Source organism: Scleropages formosus, chromosome 5 (assembly GCF_900964775.1).
Source record: "Scleropages formosus chromosome 5, fSclFor1.1, whole genome shotgun sequence".
Taxonomy (NCBI): domain Eukaryota; kingdom Metazoa; phylum Chordata; class Actinopteri; order Osteoglossiformes; family Osteoglossidae; genus Scleropages; species Scleropages formosus.
This window is the reverse complement of record NC_041810.1, coordinates 9,266,190-9,289,073: the sequence shown is the minus strand read 5'-3', so window position 1 is coordinate 9,289,073 and position 22,884 is coordinate 9,266,190. Positions and strand designations below refer to the sequence as shown.

At 41.3% G+C, this 22,884-nt stretch overlaps 2 protein-coding genes across 2 annotated transcripts; both read left to right on the top strand.

Annotated features, from left to right (window-relative positions):
- Nucleotides 1-2,643: 2,643 nt before the first annotated feature.
- LOC114910495 (deleted in malignant brain tumors 1 protein-like) lies at nt 2,644-14,634 on the top strand. The gene is made up of 8 exons (XM_029251874.1): nt 2,644-2,704; nt 7,589-7,903; nt 8,762-9,073; nt 9,359-9,673; nt 9,856-10,188; nt 10,428-10,730; nt 12,861-13,163; nt 14,534-14,634. Exons 1-8 carry the CDS (start codon nt 2,644-2,646, stop codon nt 14,632-14,634), a joined length of 2,043 nt encoding a protein of 680 aa, XP_029107707.1.
- Nucleotides 14,635-15,445: 811 nt separating this feature from the next.
- LOC114910494 (antigen WC1.1-like) lies at nt 15,446-21,246 on the top strand. Its single transcript, XM_029251873.1, has 11 exons — nt 15,446-15,504; nt 15,871-16,172; nt 16,371-16,400; nt 16,496-16,537; nt 16,650-16,781; nt 16,941-17,039; nt 18,814-18,885; nt 19,112-19,180; nt 19,396-19,461; nt 19,759-19,842; nt 20,989-21,246. Exons 1-11 carry the CDS (start codon nt 15,446-15,448, stop codon nt 21,201-21,203), a joined length of 1,170 nt encoding a protein of 389 aa, XP_029107706.1. The 3' UTR covers nt 21,204-21,246.
- The last annotated feature ends 1,638 nt before the right edge of the window (nt 21,247-22,884 follow it).

Sequence of the window (22,884 nt, the reverse complement as noted above, 5' to 3'; positions counted from 1 at the left end):
GACTTTACGATGGTAAGCTGGCGACAGACATTCAGTAGAAACCTGTGATGTTTGGGAGGTTCGGTGTATTAAATCCATTTTCGACTGATGATGGTTTCGCAGAACGTAACCCCATCGTAAATCGGGGGACTACCTGTATATTGAAACTAAAGCCATAGTGGACCAGTTCTGAGTCTGTTTATTCTTTTAGTGCCTCATACACATTTAAAGGTATTGTCTAAGAATGTAATGATTGTGATTTAAAATTAGACATGCCAAAAGATTTTCATGGCAAAAATTTTGTAGCATACGGGTAATTAATATAGTCAAGTTTGTACTATATGTACACACACACATTATCTGAAACCGCTTGTCTCATATGGGGTCGCGGGGAACCGGAGCCTAACCTAGCAACACAGGACCAAAGGCACACCAGGAGGGGACCCACCCAGGACGGACTGCCAGTCTGTCACAATGCACCCAAGCAGTACTTGAACCCCAGATCCACCAGAAAGCAGGACCCAGTCCAACCTACTGCCCTACTGCACCACCACACCCCCCTTTGTACCCTATATCTTTGATGAAATTTATCCAGTGCTCATGCAACTGTGATTTTTGTGCAGATCTAATAAGATGTAAAAGACTGTTAAATTTACTGAGTGTTGAGACATGTAAACAATTAACAGCATAGGCCACAAATGTGATTTCTCTACATTCATGTAGAAATGCCCAATACACTGCTACTGTGTGTTATGAACACTGAAATTATCTTTTTTTTTGAGGTTGCAAATGTTGCCCATCTTATGTATGTATTTTACTCACATTTTGCACACTTTTTTCTAAAATTTCTGAGCAATAACGAGCTGCGTTTCTGCTTTGTGCTGTTAGATGGTAAAAAATGTACATAGAGGAACACAATGCTAATGTACACTGTAGGAACAGAATGGAGGTTAAAGTGGCCTTTACTCTGTGGGCTCCTGCAGTTTTACCATGTTTATTACTTCTGTCTGGTGTTCTCAATATCAGTGCCAAAAAATGGCTGCAAGATGCTGCATTGGATGGCAGTTTTCACTGGAGAGTGGTTTGTGAAGAGAATGTATCCTTATTTTCACTCCTTTTGCATTTATTTTAGCGCAGGCCAAAATTATTAAAAATGTTAACACAAGAAGTCTGAGGGGGTGCTTTTATTTTCTGCAGCTTTAACCAAGATGCATGTTTATTTTCAGAATTGGTCATGGGAGTTTGTGGAGATGTTGTTATACTTTTTTTTGGTAATTTTAAATGAGTTTTAATTTTAAAGTAGTTTTGAAATCAATAAAAATAAATTAAGTGTTACTCCATCATCTAGAGGCATCACATCACGGGTTCTTTTCTTTCTTATGCCTTGTTTTGGGATCGATTACAGAAACTGCGCACCTGATTTGGACAAGCGGTTTCTCATAATAGATGCGTAGAAATGTTGCAGAGCATTGCTCTTCATTATGGCTTAATCTGAAGTTTGTACTGAAAAGTGGACGGACGTATGTATTATTCAGCTTTTTTGACTGACATGGTAAAAGGGATTCTCGAGTTATGTACAAATCGAAATATTAACAGACATCTGGATCCAAGAGTGTTTGTGTGTTGTGGTCCAAGTGGACATTTACATTTTCATTTAACAAAGGAATGGGATACAAGCACATCATAAAAACATCATGATCTGTTTTCCTCCTACATGATGCACAAGTGCCAATACAAATAGTAAAGTATGTAAATACAGATAAAAATTGGGTCCAGAAACAATTCTTTTGATGATTCTGCTTGAATGCCAGAGGGGATCAAGCAGTCTGTGTCACGACCCACAGGGACAATACCTCTAGGGGCCAGAGGAGGCGCCACTCAGTGCCACTGAGCCAGACCTGTGCTCCTGTTCACAATCTGGTTATTAGTGAAGTATAAAAAGAAGAAACAGCTGAGGCTTGAACTGCAGATTCTTAACCAGCGGCTCATTAATGATTTCCTAGTCAACCTTAGTTACCTGTTTCCCGAGTCTTGTTCCGTAGGTGTTTCTGTTCCAGTCCCGAGTGCCTGTCCCGTGTGCACCTGTACAGGTCCAGAGGTCAAGTCCAGAATATCATCGTACCTCCTTGTTCTAGTTCTACTCACACATGTGTGTGTCACTTGTCACCTTTGTGACAATACACTGTGTGTCTCCTTGTCCCGTGTTCATTGTTTCAGCTCTACTTTACAGTTTGCACTGTGCACTTATAAATACACTCTGCACATGTGGTCATTGTACTTTTGGACCATGTTCGGACATTACAGTACCTCTCGTCCGGACACGACAGTTCGGAGTTGCAGGAGGCCTTTGTTCCATGACAACCAGGACAAGACTGACAAGTGGCAGGTTTTTGATTTTGGAGCCTTAGGACATGGGATTAGAAGGTAGCAAGAGATGGAGGATTTGCATGTTCTTGCTGAGATGTAGGTAGATGGGGTCAGATACTGTAGATTCTGGGTCTTTGACCATCTTGTAGCTCTAACCTGAACTTGGAAGTAAAGAAGACAGTGGAGAGAAAGAAGACGAACAGAGAACACACTTTTACAGGTGAAAAACAACTTATGCTGCAGCATTTAGCGTATAAACTTGAATCTTTGATTCCCACTGTGAAGGGTTCGACACCAATGTGGCTGCTGGATAAGGGGCTACAGCCGACTGTGAAGCCCCAGATTCAGGAAGAACAATGTGAGTTTCATTCTAGCTGTAGAGAATTGCATAAATATCTAAAAAGATGTTTTTTATAATCTCTGGTTTGAGAAATACAGCAACAGGTAAGTTCTTCTTGTATTACTGTTCAGTATTAATTAAAATATCTTTGTAGTTTTCAACATATTTCCATACCTGATGAAGAGGTTAAATGTCCATCATGTATAAACACACACACTTTCAGAACCGCTCGTCCCATACGGGGTCGCGGGGAACCAGAGCCTACCCGGCAACACAGGGCGCAAGGCCAGAGGGGGAGGGGACACACCCAGGACGGGATGCCAGTCCATCGCAAGGCCCCCCAAGCAGGACTCAAACCCCAGACCCACCAGAGAGCAGAACTGTGGTCCAACCCACTGCGCCACCGCACCCTTGCCATGTATAAGCATTTATCCGATAACATGCATTTATCCCTGAATTAAAGAACTTTCAGCCAGAATTCATTCAACATACTGCTGATTTTCAGAATATTTCAACTTTTAAACATCAATAATATTTGAAAGGCTGTCTCATAATCACTAACTGAAAAACTATTTGCTGTTAGTAAGTCTGATCATCTAGGACATGAATTAAATTCTGAGGTTCATGTAAAGTGTAAATTTTCATGCAGTATAAACTGGAGATCATATGTTAAACAATGGACAAACCTTCACACAGCTACTCCAGTAATGTAAATGTTTATTTAAAATTAAAAAAAGAAAAATAGGAATGTGATTAGGAGTTAAATACATGTATTTTTTTCTAATGTGTCCATTGAATATAAACAAACTTTTTTTTTTCCATTAACATGTTCAGGTGCTTAAGTGCTGCTAATTTTCAAAAAACAATGTAGTTTTTGTTAGTTATGGGTTCATGCTACATATCTCACTATGAGATCATAGTTGCAAATAAAAAATAATAATGCTACAACTATAAATAACTTTCTTTCCACTAAACGTGCAACGGGAGCTCAGAAACCACACGACGATGGGCACACACCTGCGGCGCTGCAAAGGCGTCAGGATGAGGACAGATAAACACGCTAATGTGACACGGAGCAAGAGGATGTTCATGATAAGGTGCCACACAAAAGGCTGAACGGAGCTGCGTCACAGAGCTGGTCTGTGCTGTAATGTGTGCTGAGTTCTTCACCGATTCGCAGCTCGTCTGGAGTCACAGCGAAGGGTATTAAGCAGCGAAAGGCAGCACAACTGATACATGAGCGACAAGCAGCTTAACACTAAATAGCTTTGGAAAAAAGCATCATCAAAATTATTAAATATAAATATTACTTTTAAAACTCATCCCTCCTACTGAGTCAAACAAAATCACGTTTTTGATGAAATTAATAGCGGGCTACTGTGTGCAAAAAAAAAAAAAAGAAAGTAGAAATAATGAAATGCATTTCTTTATTTTAAAATTAGTTAAGGCAAAAAATTAACTTCATGTACATGAATGGTAATTAGTAATTACTATGTGTTATTTTGTGTTAAAAAGACAAAATAAAAATAATTTTTGTGGTATAAACCGGGGGTGCGGTGGCGCAGTGGGTTGGACCACAGTCCTGCTCTCCGGTGGGTCTGGGGTTCGAGTCCCACTTGGGGTGCCTTGCGACGGACTGGCGTCCCGTCCTGGGTGTGTCCCCTCCCCCTCCAGCCTTACGCCCTGTGTTGCCGGGTAGGCTCCGGTTCCCCGTGACCCTGTATGGGACAAGCGGTTCTGAAAATGTGTGTGTGTGTGTGTGTGTGTGTGTGGTATAAACCGGTAAACAAGTGTGGACCAGTATATGTACTTCCACTCACTACAGTAAAAATTTCCTGCTGTATAAATGGATGAATAATTCCAAATCAGTTATTATGCAGAATAAACTTTTTTAAAATTTTAAAATGAAGTATAAGAGAAATGCTGTTGAAGGGCCTCTCCAGGTAGTCAGTTACTGTACAGCTCAGTTCTGCCACCTATTGCAGGTAAATATAAACACCAGACACACATTTAAACACAGCTGTTGAAAAGAAAGACACAATTCGCTGCAAACCACAGTTACTGTGACATGTCGCTGATTCCAGCCTGCAGTCTGTATTGGTTTGTATCCACTTTCACAATCTGCTATTTTGTCATACTGGAAGGTTTTTGCCATGTAATTACTGTTTAATTAAGGTTTGTACCATAATAATCAAATTTTTGGTGTGTTCTGTTAAGCCCCTTTACTGAAGGGCTCACATTTTAATCAGTTTGTAAATGGGCTTCTGATCAACAAGTTACCCCATTAATAAAGGTCAGTTAAGGACACCTGTAGTTTAATGGACCACATCTGTCCTCTTTTTCCTTTTTCAATATTTGGACATAACACTACAAAACAATAGGTTAACAAGGGGTTTAGACTAAAGTTGAATGTGTTTCAACTCAGTGTACCATGTTTTTTTTTTTTCATCTGAGTGGTTTACAGTGGAAGGTGGAGTCAAGTCAGACCTCAGCGCTACAGTATCTGTATATATGGAGGAAACACAGAGAGATTCCTCTGATTGGTGTTTCCACACTTTTCATGTGTTCCTGTACTCCTCTCATAAGGCAATGCTGAGTGTGATTGGTGGCTGGGGGCGTGTTCTCCATGGGGGTCCAGGATGGTACAAAGGCACTCGCTCGCCCTGAGAGCTCACAGCTCAAGGTTGGGTTCTGAACTTTGCTCTGAGGACAGTTGGTTTGTACTCATGGAGAGCTGCCTGTTCATCCTCTCGCTCGCATCCCTGCTCATGTCCACCGCAGCCAGTAAGTACCATGTTTTACTTCTACTCCAGGGTTCCGCTCACATGTTGGGGTTTTAGGGGTCAGGGGACGACGGTCTGAGAGGTGAGGTAGTTTGTAGAGGCTGTTTATACAGTAAATATGAAATACAACCTGCTGCAACACTGATGTTTTTAAGTTGCTGTTTGAGAGTAAAATATTGGTACGAAGACACTGAATCTCCAAAGTTCTTGCAGGTAGTTTACTTACATTTCTGTTTATATGTTTGGTTTTATATGAATAGCTGCATCAGCAGTTATTTGTTTTAATTGGGGAAAAAGTAGAAAAGCAGAAAAAGTTAGATGTGCTCATTCTGAGAACTTTTCTCTCTCTTTATAATTCTTGTTTTATATTTACTTATTGCATTTCTTTATATTTTATGAGGGTAATAGTGTAAAAAGGCAGTGCGGTAATTAAGGACATGAACTTGTTATTTAGAAGGCTGTTGGTTCTAGACCACATACCCCTCTGTGCTGTAGAACTCCTTCAAACTACTGTAGGTCACCTACAAGATACATGGGTCAAATACCCATTGATGAAGTCAAATTTAAAAATAAATAAAAAAAAAAAAATTAAAAAGCTTTAAATAAGAGCTAAAGAATGAAGTAGCACATTTATGTTTGTTTTTAAATTAAAATAAATTACTTCATTATTAGGGGCGCGGTGGCACAGCGGGTTTGACTGGGTTCTGCTTTCCAGTGGGTCTGGGGTTTGAGCCCCGCTTGGGGTACCTTTTGATGGACTAGCATCCCATCCTAGGTGTGTCCCCTCCCCCTCCAGCCATGAGCCCTGTGTTGCTGGTTTAGGCTCCGGCTCACCGTTACCCCGCTTGGGACAAGCAGTTTCAGTCAATGTTTGTGTTTGTGTAGTTAATTATTACTAACTGCTTGTTTACATCTGTGGTGAACGGAGATTTTATGTCCAGGGTCTTTTATGGATGCATAAAATAAAATGTTGCAATTAATACTTTTAATTGTACTATTACTTTTAATAGAAACACATGCACTACATAGAATTTTGTGCAAAATGCTGAACAGACAAAATTACTGGATTAATTAAAGCACATCGATAAAGAAAAAATAAAACTGGGAAAATATACAAGTTTTAAACACCTCAGAAACTGAGTCCATTTCATTATTTTTTATAGCAGTGTATTGATGAGAGTGACAAAAATGCAGCTTATTACAAGTATGTAGTTATGTGTGTTTGCATCTGTTTAAACTAACAAAGATCATCCTCAGTGTTTTAAATTAAATAGTAAATTTACCTTAGACTCTAGTTCTATGTGTTTTCCAGTAGGTATGTAGTAACATTAAAAAATTTGAAATTCTTTAAGATAATTTAAAAACAAATGGTTATCTGGCTTTCTGAACTTATACTTTGTATACATGTATTACTATATAAATGTTACATATTGAATAGAGTGTATTTATTGCTTGTAGTAGTTGAATACATTCATTTCATTGGATTATTACATTATTACAGATTTTCATTGCAAAAGTTAAATAATAGAGTTAATTTACACATTTGAATGTAATATGAGGAAGCTAAAGCATGATTGGGTAAAATCAGTAATAAAATAAAACTGATATTTGCTGAAATCAGAATTAAAAATATAAAACACAGATCTAATTTTATACAATATAAATCAAACATCTAAATGTCTGCAACATAACTAAACATTTAAACCAGATGAACCACATTTTTTTTATATTTAGAGTGAAATTCACTTACTGAATTGCTTGAAGAAAATCAAAATAAAAAATATTTATAAAATATACATCTAAATGTGTCCATCATACATTTATATGTTGTGTTATAAAATCATAACCTCCTGAACACTGGAAGTTTGAGGTAAAAAAATCTCAGTGTAAAACTGAAAAATGACAGTAAAAGGCCAACAGGTATAAAAATGACACTGATCTCTCTTGTGTTTCTTTCACACGCTGTTACACCTGTTACATTTAATTGTGTTTCGAATCTCCTTATAGCTCTTTATGCAGAACTGATCATATCAGAGCTTTTTGGAAACTCAGTTGAAGCTCAAGCTGAAACATGTAAAAGACTCCACTGGAGTCTCTGTCTCTGTGTCTCTTCTTCCAGACAGTGATGTGAGGCTGGTGAACGGAAACAGTCCCTGTGAGGGAAGAGTGGAGGTTCGTCATCAAGGACAGTGGGGAACTGTGTGTAGTTGGGGCTGGGATATAACGGATGCCTCAGTGGTGTGTAGACAGATGTTCTGCGGAGACGCTGTAGCAGCACCGCCATTAGGACACTTTGGAGCAGGAAAAGGGAAGATCTGGTTGGCTGCTGTGCGATGTAGGGGGTCAGAATCTACACTGAAGGACTGCGGACGCGGAGGTTCAGGTACTGATTATGACTGCGGACATTCTGAAGACGCTGGAGTCATCTGCTCAGGTGTGAGACTTTTCCTCTCTGTCTTGTTTAAGTTTATCATTTATTCTTGTTGTTCATTTCTCCTGTCCGTTATTATTTTCACTTGTCGTAATTGGCCCATTTCTTGACTTTTCTGAATTATCGCGATAACATAAAGTTTGTTTTACATTCAGACACAGAGAGGATTTTCTGTGTTTCTGTTCTGCTGCTGTCATTTTGTCTTTTTCTTTCATTCCTCACTTTTCTGTCCAGGAAACACTGTCTCGGTGTGTAAAAATGTTTTTGCTTTTTGTTCTCAATAATTTATCGATTATCGGTCAATAACTCGCTCAGTAGTTCGTGGCTTCGTTGATTCGTGTGGCGTTTTCCTAGTTTAGAAGTTACTTAGTTCATGTCACGTAAATCAATAACTCCTGTGTGTTGTTATATAATATATGTTTCTCTTGTGTGTCGTTTTATGGGTGTTTGTGCTTACAGTGTTTTATCGAATGTAAGTTTTGTTCTTTCCAGTTTCACTCTTTTCTCTTGAATAAATGGGACGATTCGAGGGACGAGTTTAGCAGCCTCTCATGTACATGAATATATTAATTTTTAATATCAGTCCCAGCAGTGTTTGAATACAGTGTGTTTGTTAGGTTCAAGTGCAGGTTCCTCTACTGACTGAGCTCTTCATGTTCAGCTACTTGCTCAGTGTGATGAGAACAGGGATCTTTCAACGTCTCCACTTTTCTTTAACACACAGAAAGATCCGTGTTTCCCGTTAGATTCCAGTGTTTCCGTACATTCATAACTGTCTCTTTATGTACAGGAAGGGATTCATATTTGGAACAGAACCAGTGATGGTTTTGCTTTCCATAGATCTGCTGTTTTTCTTCTCAGGTTTAGCTGTACGCCTGGCAGGGGGACCTCACCCGTGTTCTGGGAGACTAGAATTCCATCACAAAGGCTCATTGTACACAGTGTGTGACCCCGACTTTGACCTCCAGGACGCAAAGGTTGTGTGTCGACAGCTGGGCTGTGGGACACCTGTACAGGTGCAGGGAGCAGCAGTTTTTGGTAAAGGGGACGACCTGGTGTGGAAGAACAAGGTTGAGTGCGGAGGCGATGAACAGAATTTTGGTCAGTGTGTGAGATCATCCACAAAGGAGACAAAGTGCACTCATGACACTGATGTGGGACTGGAGTGTTTTTGTAAGTGTCTTTTTCAAGTGTCTTGATTTTGAAGCGAAAGCAACAACTTCACATCTTTTCACTTTCCAGTTTAAACAGAAAATGGAGGTAATGGTGTAAATAGAAAATTTCATGAATATTGATTAACAATTATTTTGAAAAATTTATCTTCTAAGAGTAATCAGTAATATGATGCCCTGGAATATTTTTGTCCATTGATATTTAAATGTCAGCTTCTAGAAAGTGTGTTGTCTTTTCATATTTCTTGTATTTCAATTTTCTCTAATCCCCCTGCTCTTTACCCAGGGTACACAAACTCCAGCCTGGTGGACGGCCCAGACTCCTGCTCCGGGAGGGTGGAGTTACAGTACCTCACTGAGTGGGGCACAGTGTGTAATGCATCCTGGGATCTGAGAGCAGCCAATGTCCTCTGTCAGCAGCTGGGCTGTGGGAGCGCTGTGGCAGTGCCAGGACAGGCCTGGTTTGGAAAGGGCAGTGGCCCCATCTGGGCTGATGTGTTTGAGTGTCAGGGGGAGGAGACACACCTGTCCCGGTGTGTCGTTTCTTCATGGAACCGAGCTGTGTGCTCTCATGGACACGATGCAGGAGTCATCTGTAATGGTGAGGAGTGCTGTGCTCATCACTGTACTGTAGGAGAGGGGTCACAGTCACATGTCTGTATAGAAACATTCTTCTGTAGAATAGCTCCGTTGAGTGTAAAACTCATTGAAATAATATACTAAGCACGAAATGAACTGCTGGCTCTGTAAGATACCCTGTATAAGATGCTGATGTTTCTATAGGATCATCTCCCTCAACCCTCAATGGGACTGTCCGACTGTCTGGAGGAAGTGGCTGTGAGGGTCAGTTGGAGGTTCACTACCAGCACACCTGGAGCAGAGTTCTCCTGGACTCCTGGAGCATCAGGGAGGCCTCTGTGGTCTGCAGACAGCTGAGCTGTGGCTCTGCAGTGAGGATTTACAGCTCCTCCCAGTCTGGGACAGGGGACACTGATGTGTGTCTCACAGGGTATCAGTGCTCTGGGACTGAGTCTCACCTGGTCAACTGCAGTGCTCCACACACACTCAGCTGTAGTTCTAGCCGATATGTGTTCATAGCATGTTCCAGTGAGTACACATGACTTCTGAATCACATTCATAATGAAAATTGTTCGATAAAGATGGATTATACTGGTTATTTAATGTTAATTCTGTTTTACAAAACATCCTGGGTGTGTCCCCTCCCCCTTCAGCCTTGTGCCCTGTGTTGCCGGGTTAGGCTCCGGCTCACCATAACCCCGCTGTTGTAGACAGTGTGTGCGGGTGTATTTTACAAGAAGTTGGTATCTTCTTCCCTGTGTACCTTCTCCCAGAACACAGGTCCCTGAGGCTGGTGGGTGATGAGGGCGGCTGTGCAGGGAGGCTAGAGGTGTTCCACCAGGGCTCCTGGGGGACAGTGTGTGGTGACTCCTGGGATCCGAATGATGCTCAGGTGGTGTGCAGGCAGCTCCAATGTGGGATGGCTCTCCGCTCTACCTCTTTTGGTCCAGGAAATGGATCTATATGGCTGGATGAGGTTGGCTGTGTGGGGAACGAATCATCTCTGTGGGACTGTCCTTCTGCCCAGTGGGGAAACCATGACTGCATTCACAAGGAGGATGTGGGAGTTGTGTGTTCAGGTTAGTTCTTTTCAAGACTTTATAAAGCTTTATAAATAGTAGATATATTTTGTAAGGGAATTTTCAGACTCCCATTTTGCCTTATATTGGAAAATCATAGGTAGAAATTTAAATGAAAATTTTATGCATTCTTTTCTTCCTAGATATGCATTTTTTTTCTGTCTGGAAGTGTAGACATGTAAATATGGCCTTGAACACATGGAAATTCATGTTTTCTACTGTGTCACTTTGTGTTTTTGTTTTTCTGTCCTCCATTGGTCAAAGGTTTCTGCCTTCTGTACCCTCTTCTTGTGCTCTACATAAATACACATTTGAAGTAAAATATGAGCAAGATATCTGGATTATTTGGCCACTGCAGTATGCGTCATGGTTTTGTTTACCTTGTTCCACTTAGATGTCTATATAGAGGAAGATTCTGCCCAACATCATCAACTGCTTATTTGGCAACTTCTAAAGACTCAGAATGTTTCATATATGTACTTGAAAGATCTGGATTTTTGCTCCTTCATTTTCTGTTTTCCACCTTATAAGGACTTTTCTGTCAGTTTAACTTAGTTGGATGTACCAAAGGCCGGGCTCCTATCACTAGAGAAAAGACATTTCTCAGACTCAGTAGACAATCGTTCTGAGTCGTAACGAATGTGTCGGGGAAAAGAGGAATGAGAACGGTAGACTGAGACTCAAACACTTGAACTCTGGTATCTGGTCCCTCTTCATTTCTTACACCACAGGGTCTGGTTTTCATTGTGGGTAAAAGAATTTCTTACAGCAGGTCATGTTGGGTTGTTAGGGTTAGGGATTGTGTTGTACATGTTACCACTTTATCTCCAGGGATCTCGAGGTGAGAAGACGTGCTGTTAAGGCACCCAAGAATGTTGAATGTAACTCCGACATTTCCACACCTCCTTTGAGATGTTCCCCAGTCCCTGTTCACAGCCAGTTGCCCCCAGCTTGACAGGAGGAGGTGCACAGGTCACAAGTAGAGTTCGCAGTTGTCTTTTCAGCCTTTCTGGGGTGCATCCACCTCATAGAGCACAATGTACAGCCCTAACCTGGAGTACTTGTACAAATGTGCCCTATCACCTTCTGGTCCTTAAAAAATCTGCAGGAAGATGAACTAGACAAAATGTTGACTCAGGGGTAATGGAAGAATCAAAAAGTGAAAGGAATAGCCAGACATTTCCTGTGCGTCAATTTCATAGCTCTTTGTTTACTACGGTAGGGTTAACGCTCTGTCCAAGTTTGACGTGTACCCAGTGTCCCGAGTGGATAAACTCTTAAACCGACTGGGTACAGCTCACTTTTACTGAACACAGGTTCTACTGATAGACAACTGACAGATCACTTTGTGTTTGAAATCCAGCTGCTGTGTGTTGCACTGAATTTTACTTCTTTAAATTTGATTTACCATGGGTTCTCAGGTAGTAGAACAGGTGTGAGTGATTGGTACCAGGAGTTATCTTTACCTGGAACCCATAAATAATTTGACTCTCAGATTGTCTTGGGGGGGCCACTGTTTTTATTCGTAGTCATAGCTCTGAGTTTTGAATTAGCTTTTTGTCCTTTCTTTTCTGCTTCCTACTTCACTGGGTCACTAGTTCTTTCTTTATGTCAGACTGTATTCGTAGGGTTACACCATTACTTTATGGTACAATTATGAGTTTTCCACTTATGGGATGTCAATAATAATTAAGATTAGGAGGGTTTAGATATTCTTTAATATTCTTCAAGGAAAGAAAACATATCCAGCTCAACAATTTCCTCAAATCTTGGGGGAGGACTGTGTTTACTTCTTTAGCTTTCACAATACAAGTAACATGATTTTAATTATCACGAATATCTTTTCTATCCAATATCCTTACTCCAGAACATCTCTGTATCTGTATTTCTGGAGACGTCTTAGTTGTCTTGTAAGTGCATTGCTGCTCCAGGCACATTTTGAATGTGACAAGATACAGTATTACTAGAGCAACATTCATTAAACTACTTAACTCTTTAATATACAGCTTACTTTGTCTTTCTCTGTCCACAGTAAAATGTGTTGATAAATGTATAAATTCATTCTTCCTATCTGTTAATGACATGTTCTTTGTGCTCACTAATTTCGAATGTTTGTCGCCTTTCCTGCAGAATACAAAGATCTGAGACTGGCTGAAGGTTGTTCTGGCCAGTTGCAGGTTTATTACAGTGACACCTGGGGAAACGTGTGTTTCAATCAGATGGACACAAACACTGCGAGTTTAATATGTCAGCAGCTCAACTGTGGGAAGAGTGGAAATGTTTCTAGTACAGGATCTCGAGTGAAAGGAGCTCCAAACTGGCTGGATATTGTCAAATGTCGCCCACATGACTCCACACTGTGGCAGTGTCCATCCTCTCCCTGGGGACAGAATAAATGTGATGATGGTGAAGTGGCCCTCATTACCTGTGACTGTAAGTCAGTTTATTATTTCAGATCCTTTTATTTTCATACCTTCCAAATCAGTACTTTTATCTGATGAAACAAGTTTAATATGTAGTTACCCATGTTTATAAATGTTTATTTTTCTTAATTTAAAATGTTATGCAACATTTTTTAATGTGCCTGGAAACAGTGTAATTAAAGCATTGCATATTTATTAATTTACTCCAGTTTTTACTGAGCATTTATCACACTTGTGTCAAAGGTAATTTACAATGTAACGTAAATGTAATTACATGTACACAGCAGAACAAACAAACAAACACACACACACACACTTTCTGAACCGCTTGTCCCATACGGGGTCGCGGGGAACCGGAGCCTAACCCGGCAACACAGGGCGGAAGGCCGGAGGGGGAGGGGACACACCCAGGACGGGACCCCAGTCCGTCGCAAGGCACCCCAAGCGGTACTCAAACCCCAGACCCACCGGAGAGGAGAACTGTGGTCCAACCCACTGCGCCACCGCACCCCTCTCAAACAAACACATAACTGGCAATTTAAATCCCCCCCAGTTCACCTGAAATACACGTCTTTGAACTGTGGACATACTTGGACAAATCCACAGAGCCACTGTGAGAACATTCATACTCTACACAGATGAGCTGGGATCAAACCCACATCCACAGCACAGGTGTAGTTAGATACCAGGGTTGCCCTGTGCACCACTATGCTGCCTCAAGAAAGATGCTGTTCTGTGACCAGTAAAACTGTGTGAAACTGGTCAGTTGCTCTGCACAGCACTCCAGGGCAGCTTGCGAGGGGTGTTACCAGACGATGGGAGTGTGCTGGACCTTCCCTTTCATGAGGACACGACCTTTATCGACATTAACCTGACTAACCATATTAGAACACATTAGTACACTCACTGAGCACTTTATTAGGAACACCTGTACATCTGCTTATTCTTGCAATTATCTAACCAGTCAATCATGTGGCAGCAGCACAAAGCATAAAATCATGCAGGTACAGGTCAGGAGCTTCAGCTAATGTTCAAATCAAACACCAGAATGGGAGAAAAATGTGACCTCTGTGATTTTGATCTTGGCATGGTTGTTGGTGTCATGCGGGCTGGTTTGAATATTTCAGCAATTGCTGAACTTCTGGGATTTTCATGCACAACAGTCTCTAGAGTTTACTCAGAGTAGTACAAAAATCAGATACATCCAGTGAGCGGTAGTTGTGCAGATGGAAATGCCCTGTTGATGAGAGAGGTCAGAGGAGAATGACCAGACTTGTTCGAGCTGACAGAAAGGCTACGGTAACTCGGGTAACCACTCTTTATGACTGCGGTAAGCAGGAAGACATCCCAGAATGCACCACATGTCAAACCTTGAGGCAGATGGGCTGCAACAGAAGACCACTTTGGGTTCCACTCCTGTCAGCCAAGAAAAGAAAGTTGAGGCTGCTGTGGGCACAGGCTCACCAAAACTGGATAGTTGAAGACTGGAAGAACATAGCCTGCTCTGATGAATCTCGATTTCTGTTGAGGCACACTAATGGTAGGGTCAGAATTACATTTATTTATTTAGTAGATGCTTTTCTCCAAAATGACTTGGAGAAATGAACTCTATGTAACATTATGAGCCCACACACCTTATTCACCAAGGTGACTTACACTGCTAGATACACTACTTACAATGGGTCACTCATCTACACATCAGTGGAACACACACTCGCTGTCACACACACACTATGGGTTAACCTGGACAGCATGCTTTCGGACTGTGGGAGGAAACCCATGCAAACTCCACACAGACTGAACAGGGATCGAACCAACCTCCTCTTTGCTGTGAGGTATTAGTGCTTCTCGCTGTGCCACGATGCCACCCGGAATCAACATGAATTCATGGACCCAACCTGCCTTGTGTCAACAATCCAGGCCGGTGGTGCTGGTGTAATGGTATGGAGAATGTTTTCATGGCACACTTTGGACCCGTAAATACCAATCAATCATTGCTTGAATTTCACAGCCCCTCTGAGTATTGTTGCTGACCGGGTGCATCCCTTTATGGCCACAATTCACCCATCTTCTAATGGCTACTTCCAGCATGATAATGCACCATGTCACAAAGCAAAGTTGTCTGAAACTGGTTTCATGACCATGACAGTAAGTTCAATGTTCTTTAGTAGCCTTCCGGTCACTGGACCAGAATTCAATGGAACACCTTTGGGATGTGGTACAACGGGAGATTCGCAGCATGAATGTGCAGTTGACAAATCTACAGAAACTGCGTGACGCAATCATGCCAACATGGACCAGAACATCAAAGGAATGTTTGCAACATCTTGTGAAATCCATGCCATGAAGAAGTGAGGCTGTTTTGAGAGCAAAGGGAGGCCCTACTCATTATTTGTATATTATTTCTAATGAAGTGTTCAGTGAGTGTATGTGCCCTTTGTAATGGCCTTTTGTGTCACATTAAATAATTCTCTTATTTGCATGTAATACTAATGCAGAAATTTACATTCTTATTTCCCAAAGCTGGAGAGAAGACTGATGTTCCACGTAGCTATGTACAGTGTTCTACTGCTGCCAGCCAGAAACTGTGTTCCAGTAAGTTCAGTTCTGACGTGTCCGTGATTTCATGTGTTGTTGCTGAATCTCATAACATAGAAGATATTTGTTCTTTGGTCAATTACAGTCTGTATTTATCCTGTAGACCACCTGCCCCTCAGGCTGCGGGGGGACAGCAGCACGTGCTCAGGGAGAGTGGAGCTAAGGTATGAGGGCTCCTGGGGGACCATCTGTGATGACTTATGGGACATAAATGATGCCCAGGTGGTCTGCAGACAGCTGGGCTGTGGGGCAGCACTGAAGGCTCATGGGAACGCTGCATTTGGGAGAGGAAACGGCTCCATTTGGCTCAATGAGGTGAAGTGCAGGGGTGATGAGCTCCACCTGTGGGGCTGTCCTCACTCTCTTCAGGACCACACGACCTCCTGCTCTCACAAAGAGGATGCTGGTGTCACCTGTGAAGGTGAGACATGATGAATCAACATGGCGGATTGTTAATACTGACACACTCAACAAACGCCTGGATATAATGTGGAAAATGGTGTACAGCTGTGTAAATATATTGTCTGATTGCTGCTGTACTTGGAACATGTTGTTCTGATACTTATTTTTAAAAAAATGATATTAAATATAACAATGTGTTTTTTTCTTTGTTTTACAGGGATGTCTTTTGAACATGTGACTGCCAAGGGTACTGTAAAATTAATGTGTATCCATTTTATGTGTCAGTCTAGATAATTTTATATATTCCACATTTTATTAAATGGACAAGGTGCTTTTTTCCAGAAACTACACAAACATCCACAACTACAACCACAGCAAAAGCAGGTATTACTACATTCTCTCTGTATGCATATGCAGTGCTTCTCTACATTTGTTACATACCTTCTGTGCTTTGAATCACAAACATGTTGTTCACTTCACTGTATTTCTCCTTTAGTTGAACCCAGATCACTGCCCCCACAAGGCCCGTCCATCCCTCTTGTGGTCTTCCTTGTATTGGGGGCTTTTCTCTTCTTGCTGCTGGTGCTGCTGGCTGGACAGTTGTACCAAAACAGGGTTCTCAAGAGAGGTACAGAAGGACACTGCGGATCAGAGAGTCCAGATTCACTGCTGATCACACCGTCCTTTCATACACATAAAGCATGAATCCGGAATGAATTTAAATATAAGGTTTTGATTAAATGAAAAACTGTTTGGTCTCACTGTGTGTTATACCTTTGCCCCACAGCCCTGTACCAAGGGGGTCTTACCCCTCTACATGAGGCCATCTATGAGGAGATAGAATACAACCTGACCAGGGGAGAGACATACAGAGGTGCCAGGAAAGGTGAGAATATCTGATTAGAGGTTACACTGTAGTTACAATGTGAAAAAACACATTTTTTAGTGTAGAATCTGCAATATAATGTAACAACCCCGCGTTACTGTTTTAGGACGGAGTGTGTGCTTAATGTAAATAGTTGCATTATGGGAAATAATGTTAAATATGTGTGTAGCCACTGGGGGAACTTAGAGAGAAAATAATAGGGTGGCTGTGCCTGCCAGTGTGTTGGAAGAGAGCTTGAGATAAAGCAGGCTGAGGTAAAGCAGGCTGGGAAGGCTGGCTATAAGCGCAGTTCCTAGAAGAAACGGGGTCCTCAGATCAAGAGCATTATTTCTCTGGTGCTGTTCTTCTAATAAGTTATTCATCATGAATACTGCCTCCGCGTCCTTTTTTGCCCCATCCAAGCCCACGGCGCTGAACGCTACAATAATTTATTGTAAAGCAGAGTACATAGAAATATACTGTAAACAGCTGAACACTTTTTAGATTGGAATGTATTTTAATCACATTTTTTGGACTACATATTTACAGTTACATGTAAAAGCCTGAACACCTTTTGCCAAATTACAAACTTAGTTAATTTTCTAAGTGAAAGTAGTAAACAACTGCTGCAGCAAAGGTTATTAACACACACACAATTTCAGAACCACTTGTCCCATACAGGGTCACAGGGAACCAGAGCCTACCCGGTAACACAGGGCATAAGGCCGGAGGGGGAAGGGACACACCCAGGACAGGGCACCAGTCCATCACAAGGCACCCCAAGCAGGACTTGAACCTCAGACCCACTGGAGAGCAGGACTGTGGTCCAACCCACTGCGCCACCACACCCCCCTAGGTTATTAAAACAATATTTGCAATTGTTAATGTTCAAGTTACTTATGTCTTAAATTTTAAAACATTAGCAATCTTTTTACAGGCTCCACCTCCTTTGTAGGAATCATTTAGCTTCATTTTCATATCCTCACTCAGTTGCTTAAAGGAATGCATGGTTGTTGAATGACAGCCCAAAGTTTGGAATGTCAGGAAATGTTTTAATTATGATTTATTTATTAGTGTATTAGTTTTCAATAGGTCATAATAGGTTATTAGGGTCAGGAACCTTGCAAAAAACATCTTTATCACTGGACAAGTAGAAGGGTTTCCAAACGTTTGCACATGCCACAGTTACTATTTTCTTTGTTCATATGTTTTAATGAAATGTGAAGTAGCTGTGCAATAATATTAACAAATTTGTTGTTTTAACACACTATTTCCTGCAGCAGTGGTTGCCCAAACTTCTGTGTAAAACGACATATATTCTAATAAGTATGTAATAACAGTACAAGAAACTCTGTATTTTTAATCCAAATGCACAGGGTTCCAGGGTCATATGTACTGTTCAGAATTACAAACTTTGCTGAAAACCACAATTTTCCATCACTTACAGGTGCACATTTCAAATGTCTCTTAGTGAGATGATACCTTCTGTAGATAAAAATTAGTCTGGCAACTATGAAAAACCGTTTGGCTTCCATCTGTAACCATGTGATGGGAGCTGAGAAACCACACGAGGAGCTCGCAGCTGCAGTGCTGTAAACGGTCCAGATGAGAGACAGCAGCCAATAGGGAGGAAGAGGATGTTGGTGATAAGAGTGTCAGTTAGCGTTCCTGGGTGTGGGCGGTAGCTGCTCGAACCTCACACATCCTGTCTTCTCTCAGTGTGTGAGGCATCAGCAGAGAGAACTTCATGTATCTTCTCTCTGAGGACAGGACTGAGTGTGTGTCTCCTTCACAGGAAGTGTCCTGTCTGAGGATGTGCCCTCTGGGTACGAAGATGTGGAGGACAGTGAGGGAGACCCCCTCTCAGGTAGGGGGCTTGTTGTGTGTGTGTGTGTGTGTGTGTGTGTGTGTGTGTGTGTGTGTGTGTTGTAGTTCAACTAGGACTGTTAGTGACAGTCAACCTCATAACATTATTTCCTATTATGTTCTATGTTCACATCTTTCTGTCATGTATTCTCTTTTTATGTCTTATTTCAGAATGTTTTATTTATAATAAAAAGGCATGCACGGTTTTAACTTTTTATTACTCTCAGGGACAGATGAGAAGAAAGAATACTATGATGATGCTTTTCCTATGGAAAAAAGTGCAGGTGGTCTGTCAGGTGGGTTTCTGTTGGGGGCTGCAGGTCATACCACAGTATCACTAATGTCAGTGAATGGTCTTCAGACATAAACAATTATAATATAAAGTTCCAGTCTACATTAATAAAACATGAATATAATCTAAAATGAATTCTTTTCAGTTAGTAAAGACTGAGTTGAAGTGACACTGTACAACTGCTCTTAGACACAAGCGCTTTTTCTCCCTCTGTTACAGAGGATCTGCGTACAGGAGACACAGCAGAGGACTATGATGATGCTGTTACCACAGGACAGAGTCCAGGTAGTTTGTTAAATATATTAATGTGTTCAAGGTTTTATGCCACCACAGTAATGTTTGTAATACACAGCATTTGTATCGAGACTTTATGTTCTTAATAGGAATCGTGATTTATTGATTACATTAACAAGCAGTTCTAATTAAATTAATTGTATCATAATACATTCTCCCTTTATAGTTTGCCGGTAATAGTTGTAAGAGTTCTGGTTTAACTCCACTTGGATTTATGTAAAGAAAAGTATTTCATTGCAGCAGAAACTTGATATGTTAAATCTGAACCACACAGTCTCTCTGTTTCGGGTTCAGCACTGATGGGGACAGAAGACATAGAGGAGGACTATGATGATGCTGTGGGTGTAGAACAGAGTCCACATGTGTTACCAGGTGAGTTTCACACAAGTGATGGAATAGAACATTTGAATTTATTAATTTTAGCTGATGCTTTTCTCCAAAGCAACTTACAATGTGAAGCTATTTGCAGTTATTTACCCATTTATACAGCTGGGTAATTTTACTGCAGAAATTTACGGTAAATACCTTGTTAAGGGTACTATAGCTGGAGGTGAAACTTGAATCTGTGACCACTATGCAACCAGCTGCCCTTGTAGAACATGACTAGTTTCCTATCAGATGTGGTTTTCTGAACCACACTGTATGTCCCTGTGTCATCCTGTCCCTTAATCTATTCTGTGTGCACTAGAGGTGGGTACAAACATATTACATTTACTCCCGCACTTGTATTGAAGTACATTTCTGGAAAATATTTACGTCTCAAAATATATTTTGATATCAATACCTTCTTCCTTTTACGAAAGTATATCTGTAAAGAAAAAATATGTACTTTGACTCCATTAAATTCGTATCACCTTCTATCCTCTACTTTTTTCATGTAATATTTTAACTCCTTAAAGTCAGTTGTCTTTTATGCTACAAACACAGTAGACCCCCCATAAGAACCGAAATTTTAAAAGATTTTGTTCAATTTATTCTTGAACAGAGTCATTGGGGAAACTGCTCCTGTTATATTAATTTAAACATATGTAAGATAGTAAGACAGGGGTTGAGGTGGCGCAGTGGGTTGGCCCGGGTCCTGCTCGCAAGTGGGTCTGGGGTCGAGTCCCGCTTCGGGTGCCTTGCGACGGGCTGGCATCCTGTCCTGGGTGTGTCCACTCCCCTTCTGGCCTTATGCCTTGTGTTGCTGGGTAGGCTCCGGTTCCTCGCGACCCTGTATGGGACAAGCGGTTCAGCAAATGTGTGTGTGTGTGTGTGTGTGTGTGTGTGTTGTACCTGTTTACATTGCTTGTATTTCAGAACATTAAAAAGCTTTATATGAATCAGTGGAACTTCAGTATTTCGGTCATGTTTTGACTTGATCCTTTTTTACTTTACATTTTGGAATGATTACTTTTTACTTCAGTAATTATTTTTGAAAGTATCATTAGGTTTGTCTGAAACGGTGTTTGGCTGCACTGACCACCTCTGGTGTGTACAAGGATGTGTGTCACTGTGTCACCTGCTGTGTCCCTGCAGAAGAAAAAGCGTTGACCACTCTGCCCCCTCGTGAGGGACCCCCTGGTGAGGGACCCCCTGGTCCTGACCACACTGACTATGATGATGTGGGAGATGGAGGATCGTCTGCAGTTCTGGAATCTCTCTGTGACTCAGAGTCCAGTCTGAGTCTGAAGGTCCTTCTGCCCAAAGCTTCAAACCAACAGGCTCATCAAGATCTGATGTTTCTAAAGTAGCTGGTAACACAGTAACCTTTGATTTTTAAGTTTTCATTTTTCTTGTAAAAGTGTCTTTTCAGTCTTGAGGAGTAAATTTTCATAAATTGTTGTAATATTACAAATGCAAATTTAATTTTTTCACCCTTTTATTTTGTTGTTCACATTTGGAAATATATATTGAAATTAAAAGAAAATTTGTCAACTTCTGAGTCTGTTCTGTTTTTGTGGTTGAGCGTATAAACTAAAAACATTAATAAATGTTGTTTTTATTATTTGCTGTGCCAGCAGGTTTTTATAGCAATGGTACAGTGTACGCGTATGAACAATTTCAGCTGTGTACCAGTTTCCTTCGGTTAGAGTTGTGCTCCTCCACTTGGCATTCAGGCTTCTGTCACAAGGAGGTTCTCTGGTCTCAGGGTTGCCCTCTTCCTTGGGGCCTCTGGCATCACAGTAGGCACTTTTTATTGGTTTTGAGATATATGGCGTGCTTATAGCGTAAAAAGTATGGATCAAATAAAGGTAATGTGAAACAGCAAGTAGTTGACCGTTCAGCACCCAGGACAGCTCCCCTTGGGGACAGACCATTGCACCATCAGGAGCTGTCCTACATGGACAAATGGATAAGCATTTCCTCAGAATCTCCATAAAGACTCATGAGAAATGCTGGTGGAGTTGATCTCAAGTAGAAAGACAGAACAAACGTGCTCTTGTCATGCCGTCACAGGTGCACGACAGCTCAAGTGTAGCTGAGAGAAAGATCTGGATACAGATATGTGGTTCTTGAGTACAGTGAATTAGTCACATGCCACCATATGATCCAGTACACATTACACAAATAGCTGCATATAGGGTTTTTTTTAAGTTTTAATCATTAAACAGATAATATAATACATGCTTTTTGAGTACGCAGGAGATCGGGGAAAAGTAAGTCTGAAAATTCAAGGACCACCCAGCTGGCAGAGGAGGACGAGTGCAGCTGTCTGGTTGGGGTGTAGCAAGTGGTCATGTCTTGTAGGTATTGGGGAGCAGATCTTTTGATTGTTTTGTAGGTTGTAACCAGACTGAGAAGAGTAGGGAGCCCAGCACCGAGCCCTGCGGAACACCAATTGAGAGAGGCTGAGGGGATGGCAAGGAACTGCACCAGACCACCTGGTAAGAGTGGAGCGGAAGGCAGGCAAACCACCACAGAGCAAGGAGCGCAGGGAGGAAACAGAAACAGCAGTGTGTGTAGGACACACCAGCACACAGAATGCCGCACATGTGGTGCGTTAATGGGGTTTTATATGTGTTGTGTGTGATTGACAGCTGGGTATGGCCAAGGGTTTGGTATCATTCTTTCTCTTCTGAAATTTCGTTTTAACGATATCCAAGTTGATGAAGTTATGGAACATGGGCTGACTACTCTTATATCCTTGGCAAGGAAGTCCACTTAACTACCTGATGGGTCTTCATCTCTTTTGTAACGGGCGAGATCACTGTTGGTGACCTTGTAATGACAGTAATGACATTATGACTACATGGGTGACCCTGTAATGAACTTGTTACTGAAACACAGAAAGTGTTTTTAAATCAAAATTTATTTGAAATTACTGAGTATTAGGATCAATCATCACAAATTCCAATACTAGTCTGATAATCACCATGTCTTAGTGTTACTCTTAAAATGATCTTGGATGAACATGGATCTGCTTGGACGTGG